This window comes from Salmo salar, chromosome ssa10 (genome assembly GCF_905237065.1).
Source record: "Salmo salar chromosome ssa10, Ssal_v3.1, whole genome shotgun sequence".
NCBI classification, from domain to species: domain Eukaryota; kingdom Metazoa; phylum Chordata; class Actinopteri; order Salmoniformes; family Salmonidae; genus Salmo; species Salmo salar.
In genome coordinates this window covers 75,652,954-75,671,674 of record NC_059451.1, presented here as the reverse complement: position 1 = coordinate 75,671,674, position 18,721 = coordinate 75,652,954, and the positions used below count along the sequence as shown (strand labels likewise).

At 45.7% G+C, this 18,721-nt stretch overlaps 1 protein-coding gene across 1 annotated transcript in view; it reads left to right on the top strand.

Moving 5' to 3' along the window:
* LOC106561041 (cadherin EGF LAG seven-pass G-type receptor 1) overlaps positions 1–18,721 on the top strand; it is an 86,950-nt gene that overhangs the window by 39,880 nt on the left and 28,349 nt on the right. The window contains exons 2-4 of the mRNA XM_014124611.2: positions 13,211–13,882; positions 17,042–17,264; positions 18,350–18,465. Of these exons, the coding sequence (XP_013980086.2) occupies positions 13,211–13,882; positions 17,042–17,264; positions 18,350–18,465 (1,011 nt within the window). The remainder of the gene's footprint in view (positions 1–13,210; positions 13,883–17,041; positions 17,265–18,349; positions 18,466–18,721) is intronic.

The window sequence follows — 18,721 nt, the reverse complement described above, 5'->3', positions numbered from 1 at the left end:
CGTTCGGCTGCCCAGAGGTGGAACAGCTAGGTAGCATACTCGTGCAGTACTTGCATGATCATTAAGAAGCAAACTAGCAGTTTAGTTATGTTGTTGAAAACGCAGATTGTTTTCCGCCCCAATGCAAAACTTGAGTGGGGAGTTAGTATGCAGCTATTTAGGCAGCATGTCAAACAAAAGCAAGACACAGACACGCAGTCTAATTAGCAATTTAATGAAATGTCTTCATCATCATTGCAAACATTGGCTAAGCAGGAGGCAGACAGGCAAAGTAGTAGTGTTCTTTTTTCAGGAACTGTAGCTAGTGGCTATGATATGGCAGCAAGTATAAAGATTAGCCTACATCATCACACAAAATGCAGATTGTTCTAATACAATGTGTAGGGACCGCATCCTGCTTGTGCAACTGCAAAATCCATTACAACAGACAGAGAAGTTTGTGATGAGAAATATGAGGCTGAGACATAGGCTACATTATCGTGGTGAGTAAAAAGAGAAACATGAAGGGAGAGGGAGTGTGAGCAGCAGCTCTCTTATGACCGAAAAGAGCTTCTGGATATCAGAATAGCGATTACTCACATCAAACTAGACAAAGATTTTTTCTTTAATGAGTTGGGCGCGAAGGATATAATGTTGCTTCCAGACTAGGCCCAAATCCGTGTCATTCGCATGAAGAAAATAAGAAAATACAGGCGACGGAGATCAGGGTGCCTTGTGAGAATTCGTCGATGACTGGGTACCCCACCTCTACCATCCGTTCTATTAGCCAACGTCTAATCACTGGAGAATAAAGTGGATGAGCTCCGTTCGAGACTATCCAACAAAATGGGACATAAAACACTGTAATATCTTATGTTTCACCGAGTTGTGGCTGAACGACAGGTTTTCCGTCCATCAGCAGGACAGAACAGCGATGTCCGGTAAGACGAGGGGTGGGGGGGTGTGTCTTTTTGTCAATAACAGCTGGTGTGCGATGTCTTATATTAAGGTAGTCTCAAGGTACAGTGCCTTGCAAAAGTATTCAAACCCCTTGGTGTTTTTTCCTATTTTGTTGCATTACAACCTGTAATTTAAATAGATTTTTTTTCTTCATGTAATGGACATACACAAAATAGTCTAAATTGGTGAAGCGAAATGAAAAAAACGGAAAAGTGGTGTGTGCATATGTATTCACCCCTTTGCTATGAAGCCCCTAAATAAATCTGGTGCAACCAATTACCTTCAGAAGTCACATAATGAGTTAAATAAAGTCCAACTGTGTGCAATCTATGTGTCACATGATCTCAGTATATATATATACAGTGGGGCAAAAAAGTATTTAGTCAGCCACCAATTGTGCAAGTTTTCCCACTTCAAAAGATGAGAGAGGCCTGTAATTTTCATCACAGGTACACTTCAACTATGACAGACAAAATGAGAAAAAAAATCCAGAAAATCACATTATAGGATTTTTAATGAATTTATTTGCAAATTATGGTGGAAAATAAGTATTTGGTCAATAACAAAAGTTTATCTCAATACTTTGTTATATACCCTTTGTTGGCAATGACACAGGTCAAACGTTTTCTGTAAGTCTTCACAAGGTTTTCACACACTGTTGCCGGTATTTTGGCCCATTCCTCCATGCAGATCTCCTCTAGAGCAGTGATGTTTTGGGGCTGTCGCTGGGCAACACGGACTTTCAACTCCCACCAAAGATTTTCTATGGGGTTAAGATCTGGAGACTGGCTAGGTCACTCCAGGACCTTGAAATGCTTGTTACGAAGCCACTCCTTCCTTGCCCGGGCGGTGTGTTTGGGATCATTGTCATGCTGAAAGACCCAGCCACGTTTCATCTTCAATGCCCTTGCTGATGGAAGGAGGTTTTCACTCAAAATCTCACGATACATGGACCCATTCATTCTTACCTTTACATGGATCAGTCGTCCTGGTCCCTTTGCAGAAAAACAGCCCCAAAGCATGATGTTTCCACCCCCATGCTTCACAGTAGGTATGGTGTTCTTTGGATGCAACTCAGCATTCTTTGTCCTCCAAACACGACGAGTTGAGTTTTTACCAAACATTTCTATTTTGGTTTCATCTAACCATATGACATTCTCCCAATCCTCTTCTGGATCATCCAAATGCTCTCTAGCAAACTTCAGATGGGCCTGGACATGTACTGGCTTAAGCAGGGGGACACGTCTGGCACTGCAGGATTTGAGTCCCTGGCGGCGTAGCGTGTTACTGATGGTAGGCTTTGTTACTTTGGTCCCAGCTCTCTGCAGGTCATTCACTAGGTCCCCCCGTGTGGTTCTGGGATTTTTGCTCACCGTTCTTGTGATCATTTTGACCCCACGGGGTGAGATCTTGCGTGGAGCCCCAGATCGAGGGAGATTATCAGTGGTCTTGTATGTCTTCCATTTCCTAATAATTGCTCCCACAGTTGATTTCTTCAAACCAAGCTGCTTACCTATTGCAGATTCAGTCTTCCCAGCCTGGTGCAGGTCTACAATTTTGTTTCTAGTGTCCTTTGACAGCTCTTTGGTCTTGGCCATAGTGGAGTTTGGAGTGTGACTGTTTGAGGTTGTGGACAGGTGTCTTTTATACTGATAACAAGTTCAAACAGGTGCCATTAATACAGGTAACAAGTGGAGGACAGAGGAGCCTCTTAAAGAAGAAGTTACAGGTCTGTGAGAGCCAGAAATCTTGCTTGTTTGTAGGTGACCAAATACTTATTTTCCACCATAATTTGCAAATAAATTCATAAAAAATCCTACAATGTGATTTTCTGGATTTTTTTCCCTCCTTTTGTCTGTCATAGTTGACGTGTACCTATGATGAAAATTACAGGCCTCTCTCATCTTTTTAAGTGGGAGAACTTGCACAATTGGTGGCTGACTAAATACTCTTTTGCCCCACTGTGTATATATATATATATATACACTGCTCAAAAAAAATAAAGGGAACACTATAATAACACATCCTAGATCTGAATGAATGAAATAATCTTATTAAATACTTTTTTCTTTACATAGTTGAATGTGCTGACAACAAAATCACACAAAAATAATCAATGGAAATCCAATTTATCAACCCATGGAGGTCTGGATTTGGAGTCACACTCAAAATTAAAGTGGAAAACCACACTACAGGCTGATCCAAGTCAAAATGAGGCTCAGTAGTGTGTGTGGCCTCCACGTGCCTGTATGACCTCCCTACAACGCCTGGGCATGCTCCTGATGAGGTGGCGGATGGTCTCCTGAGGGATCTCCTCCCAGACCTGGACTAAAGCATCCGCCAACTCCTGGACAGTCTGTGGTGCAACGTGGCGTTGGTGGATGGAGCGAGACATGATGTCCCAGATGTGCTCAATTGGATTCAGGTCTGGGGAACGGGCGGGCCAGTCCATAGCATCAATGCCTTCCTCTTGCAGAAACTGCTGACACACTCCAGCCACATGAGGTCTAGCATTGTTTTGCATTAGGAGGAACCCAGGGCTAACCGCATCAGCATATGGTCTCACAAGGGGTCTGAGGATCTCATCTCGGTACCTAATGGCAGTCAGGCTACCTCTGGCGAGCACATGGAGGGCTGTGCGGCCCCCCAAAGAAATGCCACCCCACACCATGACTGACCCACCGCCAAACCGGTCATGCTGGAGGATGTTGCAGGCAGCAGAACGTTCTCCACAGCGTCTCCAGACTCTGTCACGTCTGTCAAATGTGCTCAGTGTGAACCTGCTTTCACCTGTGAAGGGCACAGGGCGCCAGTGGCGAATTTGCCAATCTTGGTGTTCTCTGGCAAATGCCAAACGTCCTGCACGGTGTTGGGCTGTAAGCACAACCCCCACCTGTGGATGTCGGGCCCTCATACCACCCTCATGGAGTCTGTTTCTGACCGTTTGAGCAGACACATGCACATTTGTGGCCTGCTGGAGGTCATTTTGCAGGGCTCTGGCAGTGCTCCTCCTGCTCCTCCTTGCACAAAGGCGGAGGTAGCGGTCCTGCTGCTGGGTTGTTGCCCTCCTACGGCCTCCTCCACGTCTCCTGATGTACTGGCCTGTCTCCTGGTAGCGCCTCCATGCTCTGGACACTACGCTGACAGACACAGCAAACCTTCTTGCCACAGCTCACATTGATGTGCCATCCTGGATGAGCTGCACTACCTGAGCCACTTGTGTGGGTTGTAGACTCCATCTCATGCTACCACTAGAGTGAAAGAACCGCCAGCATTCAAAAGTGACCAAAACATCAGCCAGGAAGCATAGGAACTGAGAAGTGGTCTGTGGTCACCACCTGCAGAACCACTCCTTTATTGGGGGTGTCTTGCTAATTGCCTATAATTTCCACCTGTTGTCTATTCCATTTGCACAACAGCATGTGAAATTTATTGTCAATCAGTGTTGCTTCCTAAGTGGACAGTTTGATTTCACAGAAGTGTGATTGACTTGGAGTTACGTTGTTGTTGTTTAAGTGTTCCCTTTATTTTTTTTAGCAGTGTATATATATACCTGTTCTGAAAGGCCCCAGAGTCTGCAACACCATTAAGCAAGGGGTGCCACCAAGCAAGCGGCACCATGAAGACCAAGGAGCTCTCCAAACAGGTCAGGGACAAAGTTGTGGAGAAGTACAGATCAGGGTCGGGTTAAAAAAAAATATCAGAAACTTTGAACATCCCACGGAGCACCATTAAATCCATTATTAAAAAATGGAAAGAATATGGCACTACCACAAACCAGCCAAGAGAGGGCAGCCCACAAAACTAGCGGACCAACCAAGGAGGGTATTAATCTGAGTGGCAACAAAGAGACCAAAGATAAGCAAACGCGTTTGGTGTTCGCCAAAGGGCATGTGGGAGACTCCCCAAACATATGGAAGAAGGTACTCTGGTCAGATGAGACTAAAATTTAGCTTTTTGGCCATCAAGGAAAACGCTATGTCTGGCGCAAACTCAACACCTCTCATCACCCCGAGAACAACATCCCCACAGTGAAGCATGGTGGTGGCAGCGTCATGCTGTGGGGATGTTTTTCATCAGCAGGGACTGGAAACTGGTCAGAATTGAAGAAAAATGGATGGCAGTAAATACAGGGAAATCCTTGAGGGAAACCTGTTTCAGTCTTCCAGAGATTTGAGACTGGGATGGAGGTTCACCTTCCAGCAGGACAATGACAGTAAGCATACTGCTAAAGCAACACTCGAGTGGTTTAAGGGGAAACATTTAAATGTCTTGGAATGGCCTCGTCAAAGCCCAGATCTCAATCCAATTGAGAATCTGTGGTATGACTTAATAATTTTGGGGGGGTGAATAGTTATGCACGCTCAAGTTTTCCGTTTTTTTGTCTTATTTCTTGTTCTTCTTCACAATAAAAATATCTTCAAAGTGGTAGGCATGTTATGTAAATGAAATGATACAAACCCCCTAAAAATCTATTTTAATTCAAGGTTGTAAGGCAACAAAATAGGAAAAATGCCAAGGGGGGTGAATACTTTTGCAAGCCACTGTATTTCTCACCTGAGGTAGAGTTCTTCATAATACGCTGTAGACCACATCTCCCAAGAGTTTTCATCTATATTTTTTGTAGCCGTCTAATTACCACCACAAACCGACGCTGGCACTAAGACCTCACTCAACGAGCTGTATAAGGCCATAAGCAAACAAGAATATGCTCATCCAGAGCGGTGCTCCTAGTAGCCGGGGACTTTAATGCAGGCAAACTTAAATATGTTTTACCTCATTTCTAGTAGCATGTCACGTGCATCCAGAGGGAAAAACACTAGACCACCTACTGTATACTCTACACACAGAGACGCGTACAAAGCTCTCCCTCACCCTCCATTTGCAAAATCTGACCATAATTCTATCCTCCTAATTCCTGCTTACAAGCAAAAACTAAAGCAGGAAGTACCAGTGACTCGCTCAATAAGGAAGTGGTCAGATGTCGCGGATGCTACGCTACAGGACTGTTTTGATAGCACAGACTGGAATATGTTCCCGGGATTCATCCAATGGCATTGAGGAGTATATCATCTCAGTCACCGGCTTCATCAGTAAGTGCATTGATGACATTGTCCCCACAGTGACCGTATGAACATATCCCAACCAGAAGCCATGGATTACAGGCAACATCTGCTCTGAGCTAAAGGCTATAGCTGCAGCTTTCAAGGAGGGGGACACTAATCCGGAGGCTTATAAGAAATCCAGCTATGCTCTCAGACAAACCACAGGCAAAGCGTCAATACAGGACTAAGATTGAATCCTACTACACTAGCTCTGACACTCGTCGGATGTGTTAGACCTTGCAAACTATTACGGACTACAAAGGGAAACCCAGCCACGAGCTTCCCAGTGACGGGAGCCTACCAGAAGGGTTAAATGCCTTTTATACTTGCCTTTAGGCAAGCAACACTGAAGCATGCATGAGAGCACCAGCTGTCTGGACGACTGTGTGATCACGCTCTCGGTAGCCGATGAGAGCAAGACCTTTAAACAGGTCAACATTCACAGGACCGCAGGGACAGACGGATTAGCAGGACATGTACTCAGAGCATGCGCGGTCCAACTGGTAAGTGTCTTCAATGTCATTTTCAAACTCTCCCTGACCAAGTCTGTATTACAAACATGTTTCAAGCAGACCACCATAATCCATGTGCCCAAGAAAGCGAAGGTAACCTACCTAAATGACCACCACCCAGTAGCACTCACGCCGGTAGCCATGAAGTGCTTTGAAAGGCTGGTCGTGGCTCACATCACCACAATCGTCACGGAAACAGACTCACAGATGATGCAATCTCAATCGCACTCCACACTGCCCTTCCTCACCTGGACAAAAGGAAGACCTATGTGAGAATGCAGTTCATTGACTACAGCTCAGCGTTCAACACCATAGTGCCCACAAAGCTCATCACTAAGCTAAGGACCTGGGACTAAACACCTCCCACTGCAACTGGATCCTGCACTTCCTGACGGGACGCCCCGAGGTGGTAAGGGTAGACAATAACACACTGATCCCCAGCACGGGGGCCCCTCAGGGCTGCATGCTTAGTCCCCTCGTGTTCTCCCCGACGACTGCGTGGCCAAGAATGATTCCAACACCATAATTAAGTTTATGGTAGGTCTGATCACCGTCAATGATGAGACAGCCTAAAGGGAGGAGGTCAGAGACCTGGCAGTGGGGTACCAGGACAACAACCTCTCCCTCAACGTGAGCAAGACAAATGAGATGATCGTGGACTACAGGAAAAGGAGGGCCGAACATGACCCAATTCACATCGATGGGGCTGCAGTGGAGCGGGTCGAGAGTTTCAGGTTCCTTGGTGTCCACATCACCAACAAACGATCATAGTCCAAACACACCAAGAAAGTCGTGAAGAGGGTACAACAATGCTTTTCCCCCTCAGGAGACTGAAAAGATTTGGCATGGTCCCTAAATCCTCAAAAGGTTCTACAACTGCACCATCGAGAGCATCCTGACTGGTTGCATCACCACCTGGTATGGCAACTGCTCGGCATCTGACCGTACTTTTTCCAAGATGGCGTAGCAGTTCAGACGTCCTCTACCCTCCTCTTGTCGTGTCCCGTGTATATATATATTTACATATTTTTTCTTCACTTATCTTTTTATATATATATTTTTTTATATATATATATTTTTTTATTCTAAAAACTCAACCTCAAAGCACTCTCCTGCAACCCGCCTCACCAATTTAAAAAAGAAAGTATTATTTACCTCATCTGAATTCCACAACAGAAGCTAGCAAGAGGTTAGCCATTTTCACTGGCTAACGTTGAAGTTCAGCTAGCCACGGTTAGCTGTCCTCAGCTATCCATTAGCTCAAAAAGCTATCGCCAGTTTTTGTACAGCGCGACTCAGACCAGAGTATACCGGACCTATTCTCTCTCCTTTCCCCGATTTCCACCGCATGCTCTGGACATTTACACCTGGATCTTGCAGCTAACTAGCTGCTACCTGAGTGACTATTGGCAACGTCGGTCACGGAATTAACACACATTATTACGGAGCTAGCCAGCTAGCCAGCTGAAGAGTTCCGTCAGCCACTCCTGGGCTATTCCTGAGCTAGCCAGCTGAAGTGTCTCCTGGGCTACAACTCACCTATCCTGACCCGTTTTACTGCCGATGCGGAGCCCCATCGGGTCTTCACGACTGGACCACCGACGTTATCTGCCCGAGGGAGTTATCCAACTGGCCCCTCCGTCGCGACGTAACCTGATCGCCCATCTGCGGCCCGCTAATCGTTAGCTGTCTTTTCGGCTGCGATCTGAATAGGTCTATCGGACACTTTTCTTGGGCCACTATAACTAACTATTTTGCCAACTTGGACAGGTCCCCCCTTCCACCCGGAACCCCACTAACCCACAGACGGAAACGCACGAGGTGGCTAAAAACAGACCTCCCTCCCATCTTCCACCAGCTTGCTACCTATGGCCCGGCTAGCTGTCTGAATCTCACTGGACCCTTTGATCACTCGGCTAAGCATGCCTCTCCTTAATGTCAATATGCCTTCTCCATTGCTGTTCTGGTTAGTGTTTATTGGCTTATTTCACTGTAGAGCCTCTAGCCCTGCTCATTATACCTTATCCAACCTCTCAGTTCCTCCACCCACACATGCTATGACATCTTCTGGTTTCAATGATGTTTCTAGAGACAATATCTCTCTCATAATCACTAAATGCCTAGGTTTACCTCCTCTGTACTCACATCCCACCATACCTTTGTCTGTACATTATACCTTGAAGCTATTTTATCGCCCCCAGAAACCTGCTCCTTTTTCTCTCTATTCTGGACGTCACAGACGACCAATTCTTATAGCTTTTAGCCGTACCCTCATACTTATTCTTCTCTGCTCCTCTGGGGATGTAGAGGTGAATCCAGGCCCTGCAGTGCCTGGCTCCACTCCTACTCCCCAGGCGCTCTCTTTGATGACTTCTGTAACCGTAATAACCTTGGTTTCATGCATGTTAACATTAGAAGCCTCCTCCCTAAGTTTGTTTTATTCACTGCTTTAGCACACTCTGCTAACCCGGATGTCCTAGCTGTGTCTGAATCTTGGCTTAGGAAGTCCACCAAAAACTCTGAAATCTTCATCCCTAACTACAACGTTTTCAGACAAGATAGAACGACCAAAGGGGGCGGTGTTGCAATCTACTGCAGAGATAGCCTGCAGAGTTCTGTCCTGCTATCCAGGTCTGTACCCAAACAATTTGAACTTCTACTTTTAAAAATCCACCTCTCCAAAAACAAGTCTCTCACCGTTGCCGCCTGCTATAGACCCCCCTCGGCCCCTATTTGTGCTCTGGACACCATATGTGAACTGATTGCCCCCCATCTATCTTCAGAGCTCGTGCTACTAGGTGACCTAAACTGGGACATGCTTAACACCCCAGCTATCCTACAATCCAAGCTTGATGCCCTCAATCTCACACAAATTATTAATGAACCCACCAGGTACAACCCCAAAGCCGCAAACACTGGCACCCTCATAGATATCATCCTAACCAACGTGCCCTCTAAATACACCTCTGCTGTTTTCAACCAAGATCTCAGCGATCACTGCCTCATTGCCTGCACCCGTAATGGGTCAGCGGTCAAACGACCTCCACTCATCACTGTCAAACGCTCCCTGAAACATTTCAACGAGCAAGCCTTTCTAATCGACCTGGCCCTGGTATCCTGGAAGGATATTGACCTCATCCCGTCAGTCGAGGATGCCTGGTTATTTTTTTAAATGCCTTCCTCTCCATCTTAAATAAGCATGCCCCTTTCAAGAAATTTAGAACCAGGAACAGATATAGCCCTTGGTTCTCCCCAGACCTGACTGCCCTTAACCAACACAAAAATATCCTGTGGCGTTCTGCATTAGCATCGAACTGCCCCCGCGATATGCAACTTTTTAGGGAAGTTAGAAACCAATACACACAGGCAGTTAGAAACGCCAAGGCTAGCTTTTTCAAACAGAAATTCGCTCGTGCAACTCCAACTCTAAAAAGTTCTGGGACATTGTAAAGTCCATGGAGAATAAGAACACCTCCTCCCAACTGCCCACTGCACTGAGGATAGGAAACTCCGTCACCACCGATAAGCCCACTATAATTGAGAATTTCAATAAGCATTTTTCTACGGCTGGCCATGCTTTCCACCTAACTACCCCTACTGCATTCAACAGCACTGCACCCCCCACAGCTACTCGCCCAAGCCTCCCCCATTTCTCCTTCTCCCAAATCCATTCAGCTGATGTTCTGAAAGAGCTGCAAAATCTGGACCCCTACAAATCAGCTGGGCTTGACAATCTGGACCCTTTCTTTCTAAAATTATCTGCCGAAATTATTGCAACCCCTATTACTAGCCTGTTCAACCTCTCTTTCGTGTCGTCTGAGATTCCCATAGATTGGAAAGCAGCTGCTGTCATCCCCCTCTTCAAAGGAGGTGACACTCTTGACCCAAATTGCTACAGACCTATATCCATCCTACCCTGCCTTTCTAAGGTCTTCGAAAGCCAAGTCAACAAACAGATTACCGACCATTTCGAATCCCACCGCACCCTCTCCGCTATGCAATCTGGTTTCAGAGCTGGTCATGGGTGCACCTCAGCCACGCTCAAGGTCCTTTACGACATCGTAACCGCCATCGATAAGAAACAATACTGTGCTGCCGTATTCATTGACCTGGCCAAAGCTTTTGACTCTGTTAATCACCACATCCTCATCGGCAGACTCAGTAGCCTTGGTTTCTCAAACGATTGCGTCGCCTGGTTCACCAACTACTTCTCTGACAGAGTTCAGTGTGTCAAATCGGAGGGCCTACTGTCTGGACCTCTGGCAGTCTCTATGGGGGTACCACTGGGTTCAATTCTTGGGCCAACTCTTTTCTCTGTATACATAAATGATGTCGCTCTTGCTGCTGGTGAATCTCTGATCCACCTCTACGCAGACGACACCATTCTGTACACTTCTGGCCCTTCTTTGGACAGTGTGTTAACAACCCTCCAGACGAGCTTCAATGCCATTCAACTCTCCTTCCGTGGTCTCCAACTGCTCCTAAACACAAGTAAAACTAAATGCATGCTCTTCAACCGATCGCTGCCTGCACCTGCCCGCCTGTCCAGCATCACTTCTCTGGACGGTTCTAACTTAGAATTTGTGGACAACTACAAATACCTAGGTGTCTGGTTAGACTGTAAACTCTCCTTCCAGACTCACATCAATCATCTCCAATCCAAAGTGAAATCTCGAATTGGCTTCCTATTTCGCAACAAAGCATCCTTCACTCATGCTGCCAAACATACCCTCGTAAAACTGACCATCCTACCAATCCTCGACTTCGGCGATGTCATTTACAAAATAGCTTTCAATACCCTACTCAACAAGCTGGATGCAGTCTATCACAGTGCCATCCGTTTTGTCACCAAAGCCCCATATACTACCCACCACTGCGACCTGTACGCTCTCGTTGGCTGGCCTTCGCTTCATAATCGTCGCCAAACACATTGGCTCCAGGTCATCTACATGACCCTGCTAGGTAAAGTCCCCCCTTATCTCCGCTCACTGGTCACCATAGCAGCACCCACCTGTAGCACGCGCTCCAGCAGGTATATCTCTCTGGTCACCCCTAAAGCCAACTCCTCCTTTGGTCGTCTCTCCTTCCAGTTCTCTGCTGCCAATGACTGGAACGAACTACAAAAATCTCTGAAACCACTTATCTCCCTCACTAGCTTTAAGCACCAGCTGTCAGAGCAGCTCACAGATCACTGCACCTGTACATAGCCCATCTATAATTTAGCCCAAACTACTACCTCTTCCCCTACTGTATTTATTTATTTTATTTATTTTGCTCCTTTGCACCATATTATTTATATTTTATCTTTGAACTTTCTTCAAACTACAAATCTACCATTCCAGTGTTTTTCTTGCTATACTTTATTTACTTTGCCACCATGGCATTTTTTTGCCTTTACCTCCCTTATCTCACATCATTTGCTCACATTGTATATAGTCTTATTTTTTTTCTTCTACTGCATCATTGATTGTATGTTGTTTTACTCCATGTGTAACTCTGTGTTTTTGTATGTTGTCGAACTGCTTTGCTTTATCTTGGCCAGGTCGCAATTGTAAATGAGAACTTGTTCTCAACTTGCCTACCTGGTTAAATAAAGGTGAAATAAATAAAAATAAATAAAATAAATAAAAAAGGTGCTACAGCGGGTAGTGCGTACAGCCCAGTACATCACTGGGGCTAAGCGTCCTGACATTCAGGACCTATATACTAGGCTGTGTCAGAGGAAGGCCCCAAAAATTGTTAAGGACTCCAGTCACCATCATAGACTGTTCTCTCTGCTACCGCACAGCAAGCGGTACAAGCGCGCCTAGTCTAGCTCCAAAAGGCTCTTTAACAGCTTCTATACCCAAGCCATAAGACTGCTGAACAATTAATCAAATGTCCACCCGGACTATTTGCATTGACCCCCCCCCCCTTTTGGTTTTACACTGCTGCTCCTCTTTTTTTATTATCTATGCATAGTCACTTTACCCCTACCTACATGCACAAATTACCTCGACCAACCGGTACCGCCGCACATTGACTTGGTACCGGTACCCCGTGTATATAGCCTCATTATTGTTATTTTATTGTGTTACTTTTTTACTTTTACAATTTTTACTCTAGTTTATTTTAGTAAATATTTTCTTATCTCTATGTTTTTTACTGCATTATTGGTTATTAAGGGCTTGTAAGTAAGCATTTCACGACAAGTTGTATTCAGCGTACGTGACAAATAACATTTGATTTGGTTTGATCCTTAGCATTGAGAAAGAGGTTTCCGGAGGGGCGGACGGGGGTGAACACTCCGTATTCACCGCCACAGCCTTACTTTAAAGTGGAAGAAACCAGCAGAAGTTAAAAGCAGTGCTTTGTTTCAAATGAGGTTAATTGGGTATGTTTCTAGTGGTTAGAGCATTGGGCCAGTAACTGAAAGGTTGCTGGGTTGAATCCCTCCAAGACGTGGATGTCTATTAAGGCAGCCCCCCGGACCTCTCTGATTCAGAGGTTGGGTTAAATGCGGAAGACACATTTCAGTTGAAGGCATTCAGTTAGACAACTGACTAGATATCCCCCTTTCCCTTTAAAATGTTGACTGACATGACCTTTGTATCCAATGCATCTTGCAAGTGTTATTCTATGACCCTGGTTGACCCTGTTTGTCTCTGATTCCAGACGGTGTCCATCGCGTCATGGCCCTCTGCACCCTGCGCGTCACCATCATCACTGATGAGATGCTAACCAACAGCATCACAGTGCGTCTGGAGAACATGTCCCAGGAGCGCTTCCTGTCCCCGCTCCTCTCCCACTTCATGGAGGGCGTGGCGGCCGTCCTATCCACCAGCCGCACCGGTGTCTTCATCTTCAACATCCAGAACGACACGCACGTCCAGGGGAGCATCCTCAACGTCACCTTCTCTGCCCTGCGCCCTTCTGGGGGAAACGAACTTGGGGGGTCCGGGGGCATCATCCCCCCTGGAAGATTTTTCCCCTCAGAAGCCCTGCAAGAGCAGATTTACCTGAACCGGACTCTGCTCACCCTGGTGTCCAGCCAGCGTGTGCTGCCCTTCGACGATAACATCTGCCTCCGTGAGCCCTGTGAGAACTACATGAAGTGTGTGTCAGTGCTGAGGTTCGACAGCTCGGCACCCTTCGTGTCCTCGGATACGGTGCTATTCAGGCCAATCGAACCGGTGACAGGGCTGCGTTGCCGATGCCCAGCAGGCTTCACTGGGGACTACTGTGAGACGGAGATTGACCTGTGCTACTCAGGGCCCTGCCAGAACAACGGCAAGTGCCGGAGCAGGGAAGGCGGGTACACTTGCGAGTGTCCGGAGGACTTCACAGGTGAGTGTTAATACAAATTTTTTGGTATCTTACTTGACTCTTTCTTTCACGCAATTCTCAATCTTCTATTTTTTACTCTTTCTTCAACTTTTTTCTTTCTCCATGTCATTAGTACTTACAGTTGAAGTCAGAGGTTTACATACACCTTAGGCAAATACATTTAAACTCAGTTTTTCACAATTCCTGACATTTAACCCAAGTAAACATTCCCTGTCTTAGGTCAGTTAGGATCACCACTTTATTTTAAGAATGTGAAATGTCAGAATAATAGTAGAGAGAATGATTTATTTCAGCTTTTATTTCTTTCATCACATTCCCAGTGGGTCAGAAGTTTACATACACTGAATTAGTATTTGGTGGCATTGCCTTTAAATTGTGTAATTTGGGTCAACCATTTCGGGTAGCCTTCCACAAGCTTTCCACAATAAGTTGGGTGAATTTTGGCCCATTCCTCCTGACAGAGCTGGTGTAACTGAGTCAGGTTTGTAGGCCTCCTTGCACGTACAAACTTTTTCAGTTCTGCCAACAAATTTTCTATAGGATTGAGGTCAGGGCTTTGTGATGCCACTCCAATACCTTGACTTTGTTGTCCTTAAGCTGTTTTGCCACAACTTTGGAAGTATGCTTGGGGTCATTTTTCATTTGGAAGACCCATTTGCGACCAAGCTTTAACTTCCTGACTGATGTCTTGAGATGTTGCTTCAATAAATCCACATAATTTTCCTACCTCATGATGCCATCTATTTTGTGAAGTGCACCAGTCCCTCCTGCAGCAAAGCACCCCCACAACATGATGCTGCCACCCCCGTGCTTCACGGTTGGGATGGTGTTCTTTGGCTTGCAAGCATCCCCCTTTTTCCTCCAAACATAACGATGGTCATTATGGCCAAACAGTTCTATTTTTGTTTCATCAGGCCAGAGGACATTTCTCCAAAAAGTATGATCTTTGTCCCCATGTGCAGTTGCAAACCATAGTCTGGCTTTTTATGGCGGTTTTGGAGCAGTGGCTCTTCCTTGCTGTGTGGCCTTTCAGGTTATGTCGATATAGGACTCGTTTTACTTTGGATATAGATACTTTTGTACCTGTTTCCTCCAGAATCTTCACAAGGTCCTTTGCTGTTGTTCTGGGATTGATTTGCACTTTTCGCACTAAAGTACATTCATCTCTAGGAGACAGAACTCGTCTCCTTCCTGAGCAGTATGACGGCTGCGTGGTCCCATGATGTTTATACTTGCGTAGTATTGTTTGTACAGATGAACGTGGAACCTTCAGGCATTTTGAAATTGCTCCCGAGGATGAGCCAGACTTGTGGAGGTCTACAATTTCAATTATGAGATCTTGGCTGATTTCTTTTGATTTTCCCATGATGTCAAGCAAAGAGTCACTGAGTTTGAAGGTAGGCCTCGAAATACATCCACAGGTACACCTCCAATTGACTCAAATGGTGTCAATTAGCCTATCAGAAGATTCTAAAGCCATGACATCATTTTCTGGAATTTTCCAAGCTGTTTAAAGGCACAGTCAACTTAGTGTATGTAAACTTCTGACCTGCTGGAGTTCTGATACAGTGAGTTATAAGTGAAATAATCTGTTTGTAAACAATTGTTGGAAAAATGACTTGTGTCATGCACAAAGTAGATGTCCTAACCGACTTGCCAAAACTATAGTTTGTTAACAAGAAATTTGTGGAGTGGTTGAAAAATGAGTTTTAATGACTCCAACCTAAGTTTATGTATACTTCCAACTTCAACTGTATATTATATTTGAGATTCTTCAAAGTAGCCACCCTTTGCCTTGATGAAAGATTTGCATTCTCTTGGCATTCTCTCAACCAGCTCCATGAGATAGAAATGTGCCTACCCCCATCAGTACCTTTCATCTGCTTTCACAGACCCTATAGGGCTAAATATTCCCACTATATTAAAGACATGGCCCACAGCCAAAACCCTGATTCTGCAGAGAGACTATTACTTGTTAATCAAACTCTAGTGGTCTATGCTTTGAAGGCTCTTGACCAGCTCCAGGTAGTCTCAAGTCATAATGGAGGTGATGATGGTTGACCTGACAGTGCTGGTCTCAGGTTTCTCACACTTTCGGGAAAAAGATCCCTCGTAATTCCCTCCAAACCGGAGATTATCTGTCTTGCAGTTGGGTCATTACCCGCTGGAATTCCTTGCGCTGTAAATCATAGGTGTTCTCTTTATCCAAATCTTGTCAGTGTCATTTGCGACACACAATACCCCACACTATGAGCTGGATATAGATATGATCGTGGCACATTCCTTTTGACCAGTGGGAAAATCATCTCTTGACTCCTCCGTGTTCTCTTTCATAATATGTATTTTGGTTCTTAAAGGGTGATATAATCCCACCACACTTTCCACAGACATTTCTCTAGTCTTCCTGTCTATCTTCTCTGTCTCTTCAATATAAAAGCCTGATCATGCAATACATTATGTAACCATACATCATCCTTTCCTTATTTTTTAATTGACAGCTTTCTTTCTGCTCAGTATGTGACCCTTAATGGTCACCCCAAGCTGTTAGGGAAAGCACCCCTGAGTTAACATCACTACTGACATCAGCGTCCATTTGAAAGCTGTCATCACCAGCACACATCTCAGGTCTAGTTAACGAGACAGGACTGTATCAGGGTGGATGGCTGGTGGGTCGTGACAGGTGTCTTACAGACCACCGAGGTGGCCTGCTGCTTGGCCAAAGACACTCCATTGTGCTGTTGTCATTATGCCACATGCCGTTTGGTTCCAGTGAAGAGGCATTGTCAGTGTGGGTCACAGAGCATAGCTGTTACAATGTGTTTTGACATGCTTGTGAAGGGGGGTTGAGCCTCCGCTGCCCTCTCTCTATCCATGCCGACTAGCTTGTAGGTTTTGTGGTAATGGATTTGAACTTGTGAAAGGGATTGTGTCCCTTGTGAACCTGCCTGGTTTCAGCTTGTTCACAAAAAACATATTTGGGGGGCTTCGTCCTGGACACTTCATAACATAAAAGCCTGAATGGACGATTTAAAGGAGAACAGGTGTAACTGCTTTCACACCTACCCAAACTTTTGCCTTTCTCCAGACAGTTTTTTCCTCTCTAGAGGATATACCCAGCAGATATTTCTGCCCACCTGTACTGTTCTTCCCTTCCTACAGGTGAGCATTGTGAGGTGAACTCCCGTTCTGGCCGATGCATCCCGGGGGTGTGTCAGAATGGGGCCAGGTGTGTGGATCTCCTGGTGGGGGGGTTCGTGTGCCAGTGCCCCCCGGGGGAGTACCAGAAGCCTTACTGTGAAATGAGCACCCGCAGCTTCCCCGGCCTGTCCTTCATCACGTTCAGAGGGCTACGACAGAGGTTCCACTTCACAGTGTCCTTCATGTGAGTACACCTATGTATCTTATAACGTCTGTATAATAACGTGTGTACGCGTGACTTTTTCTGGTGGGTGTACATTTGTGTCTTCCTCTGGTTCTCTCACGAACACCTGGAGTTTTTGTTTTGACATAGTATTAAGCCATCTATCCACACCCAAATGATACACATCTAACGCCATGTCTGGATACATATACAACACCTTTGTAATAAGCAGTAATGGCTGTATCCATGGCAATACAAATAAGCAGCGCCCCGTCGTCTTTGTCTCACCGACTGGACATGTTTAGGCACATCTGAACCTTAAATCACAGAAGTGCTGAATCACAGGGCTGCTACATCAGCCATGACATTTGCGTTCTGCATCGCGAAGGAAGAGCAAGCCGTTTGATCCAGTGGTTAGATGCGGATCTGGGTTCAAAGAGTATACATTTTCTTTCAAATACTTTGAGAGTTTGTTTGCGCCTGCTGCCCTGCCTGGGGTGATGTGGGATATGTAAAGGCTGTAGTGTAACATCTCTTTCTAGCGCCCAGCTCACACATTCCCTGGCAAAGGTAAAAACAGGAAGGGGTGCATGGAGCCAGAGTGCCCTTTGGCTTTGTTGATCATGGTTTCCTGTCACGATGCCCTGTGCCATGTGGCTTCTGACTCCTGTGCCCATACCCGCTAAGTGCCATAGGGTTAATGACACACAGCAGCATGGCTCCTAGCACTAGCCCTGGTTCTATGTCTGTCCACACCAGTCCTCCTTCCCTCCGTCATTTTCCAAATTCCTTTTGCTCCTCTCATTGTCCATAGTCCAATATGATTATTCTTTCCATTTTCCCTTTTTCTCTCTTATTGTCCCTCATTTCCTAGGCTAATTTGTCTCTCAATGTCTCCCCCCTCCCCCCGCCCCGCACACAACTGATATTGTTCTCGCGTTACCTCAAGAGATATAACCACACTCTGTGGACTAGCTAAATGACCATTAAATGGCTCCATTAAATAGCTCTCCTGTGAATGTTCCCCTCCTCTTCATAGCCTTCATCTGCTGATAATATACTGTACTGTACAATCAAAGTGACCTTCGGTCCTGTGTGACCTGCAGGTTTGCCACCAGAGAGAGGAATGTCCTACTACTTTATAACGGAAGGTTTAACGAGAAGCACGACTTCATCGCCTTAGAGATCATCGAGGAACAAATCCAGCTCACCTTCTCAGCAGGTGAGGACATAAAGGGTTCAGAGAAGAGATGGCCAGACTTCGATTTCCTCTGTTCCCTTTGCTTCTCTTCGCTTCACTTCTCTCTCCTACCCCCCTCTCTGTGAAATACAAAATCTCATTAACAGGGAGGTTCTAACCAGCTGTGGGAGGGGTCAAAGTTTATGCAGCCAACCCTCAGATACCTGGGAAAATTGAGGGTAAACAGTGATCATGCAGTTCACCTAGTGTTAGTGTGTTGAGTTTGGCAGGGAATTCA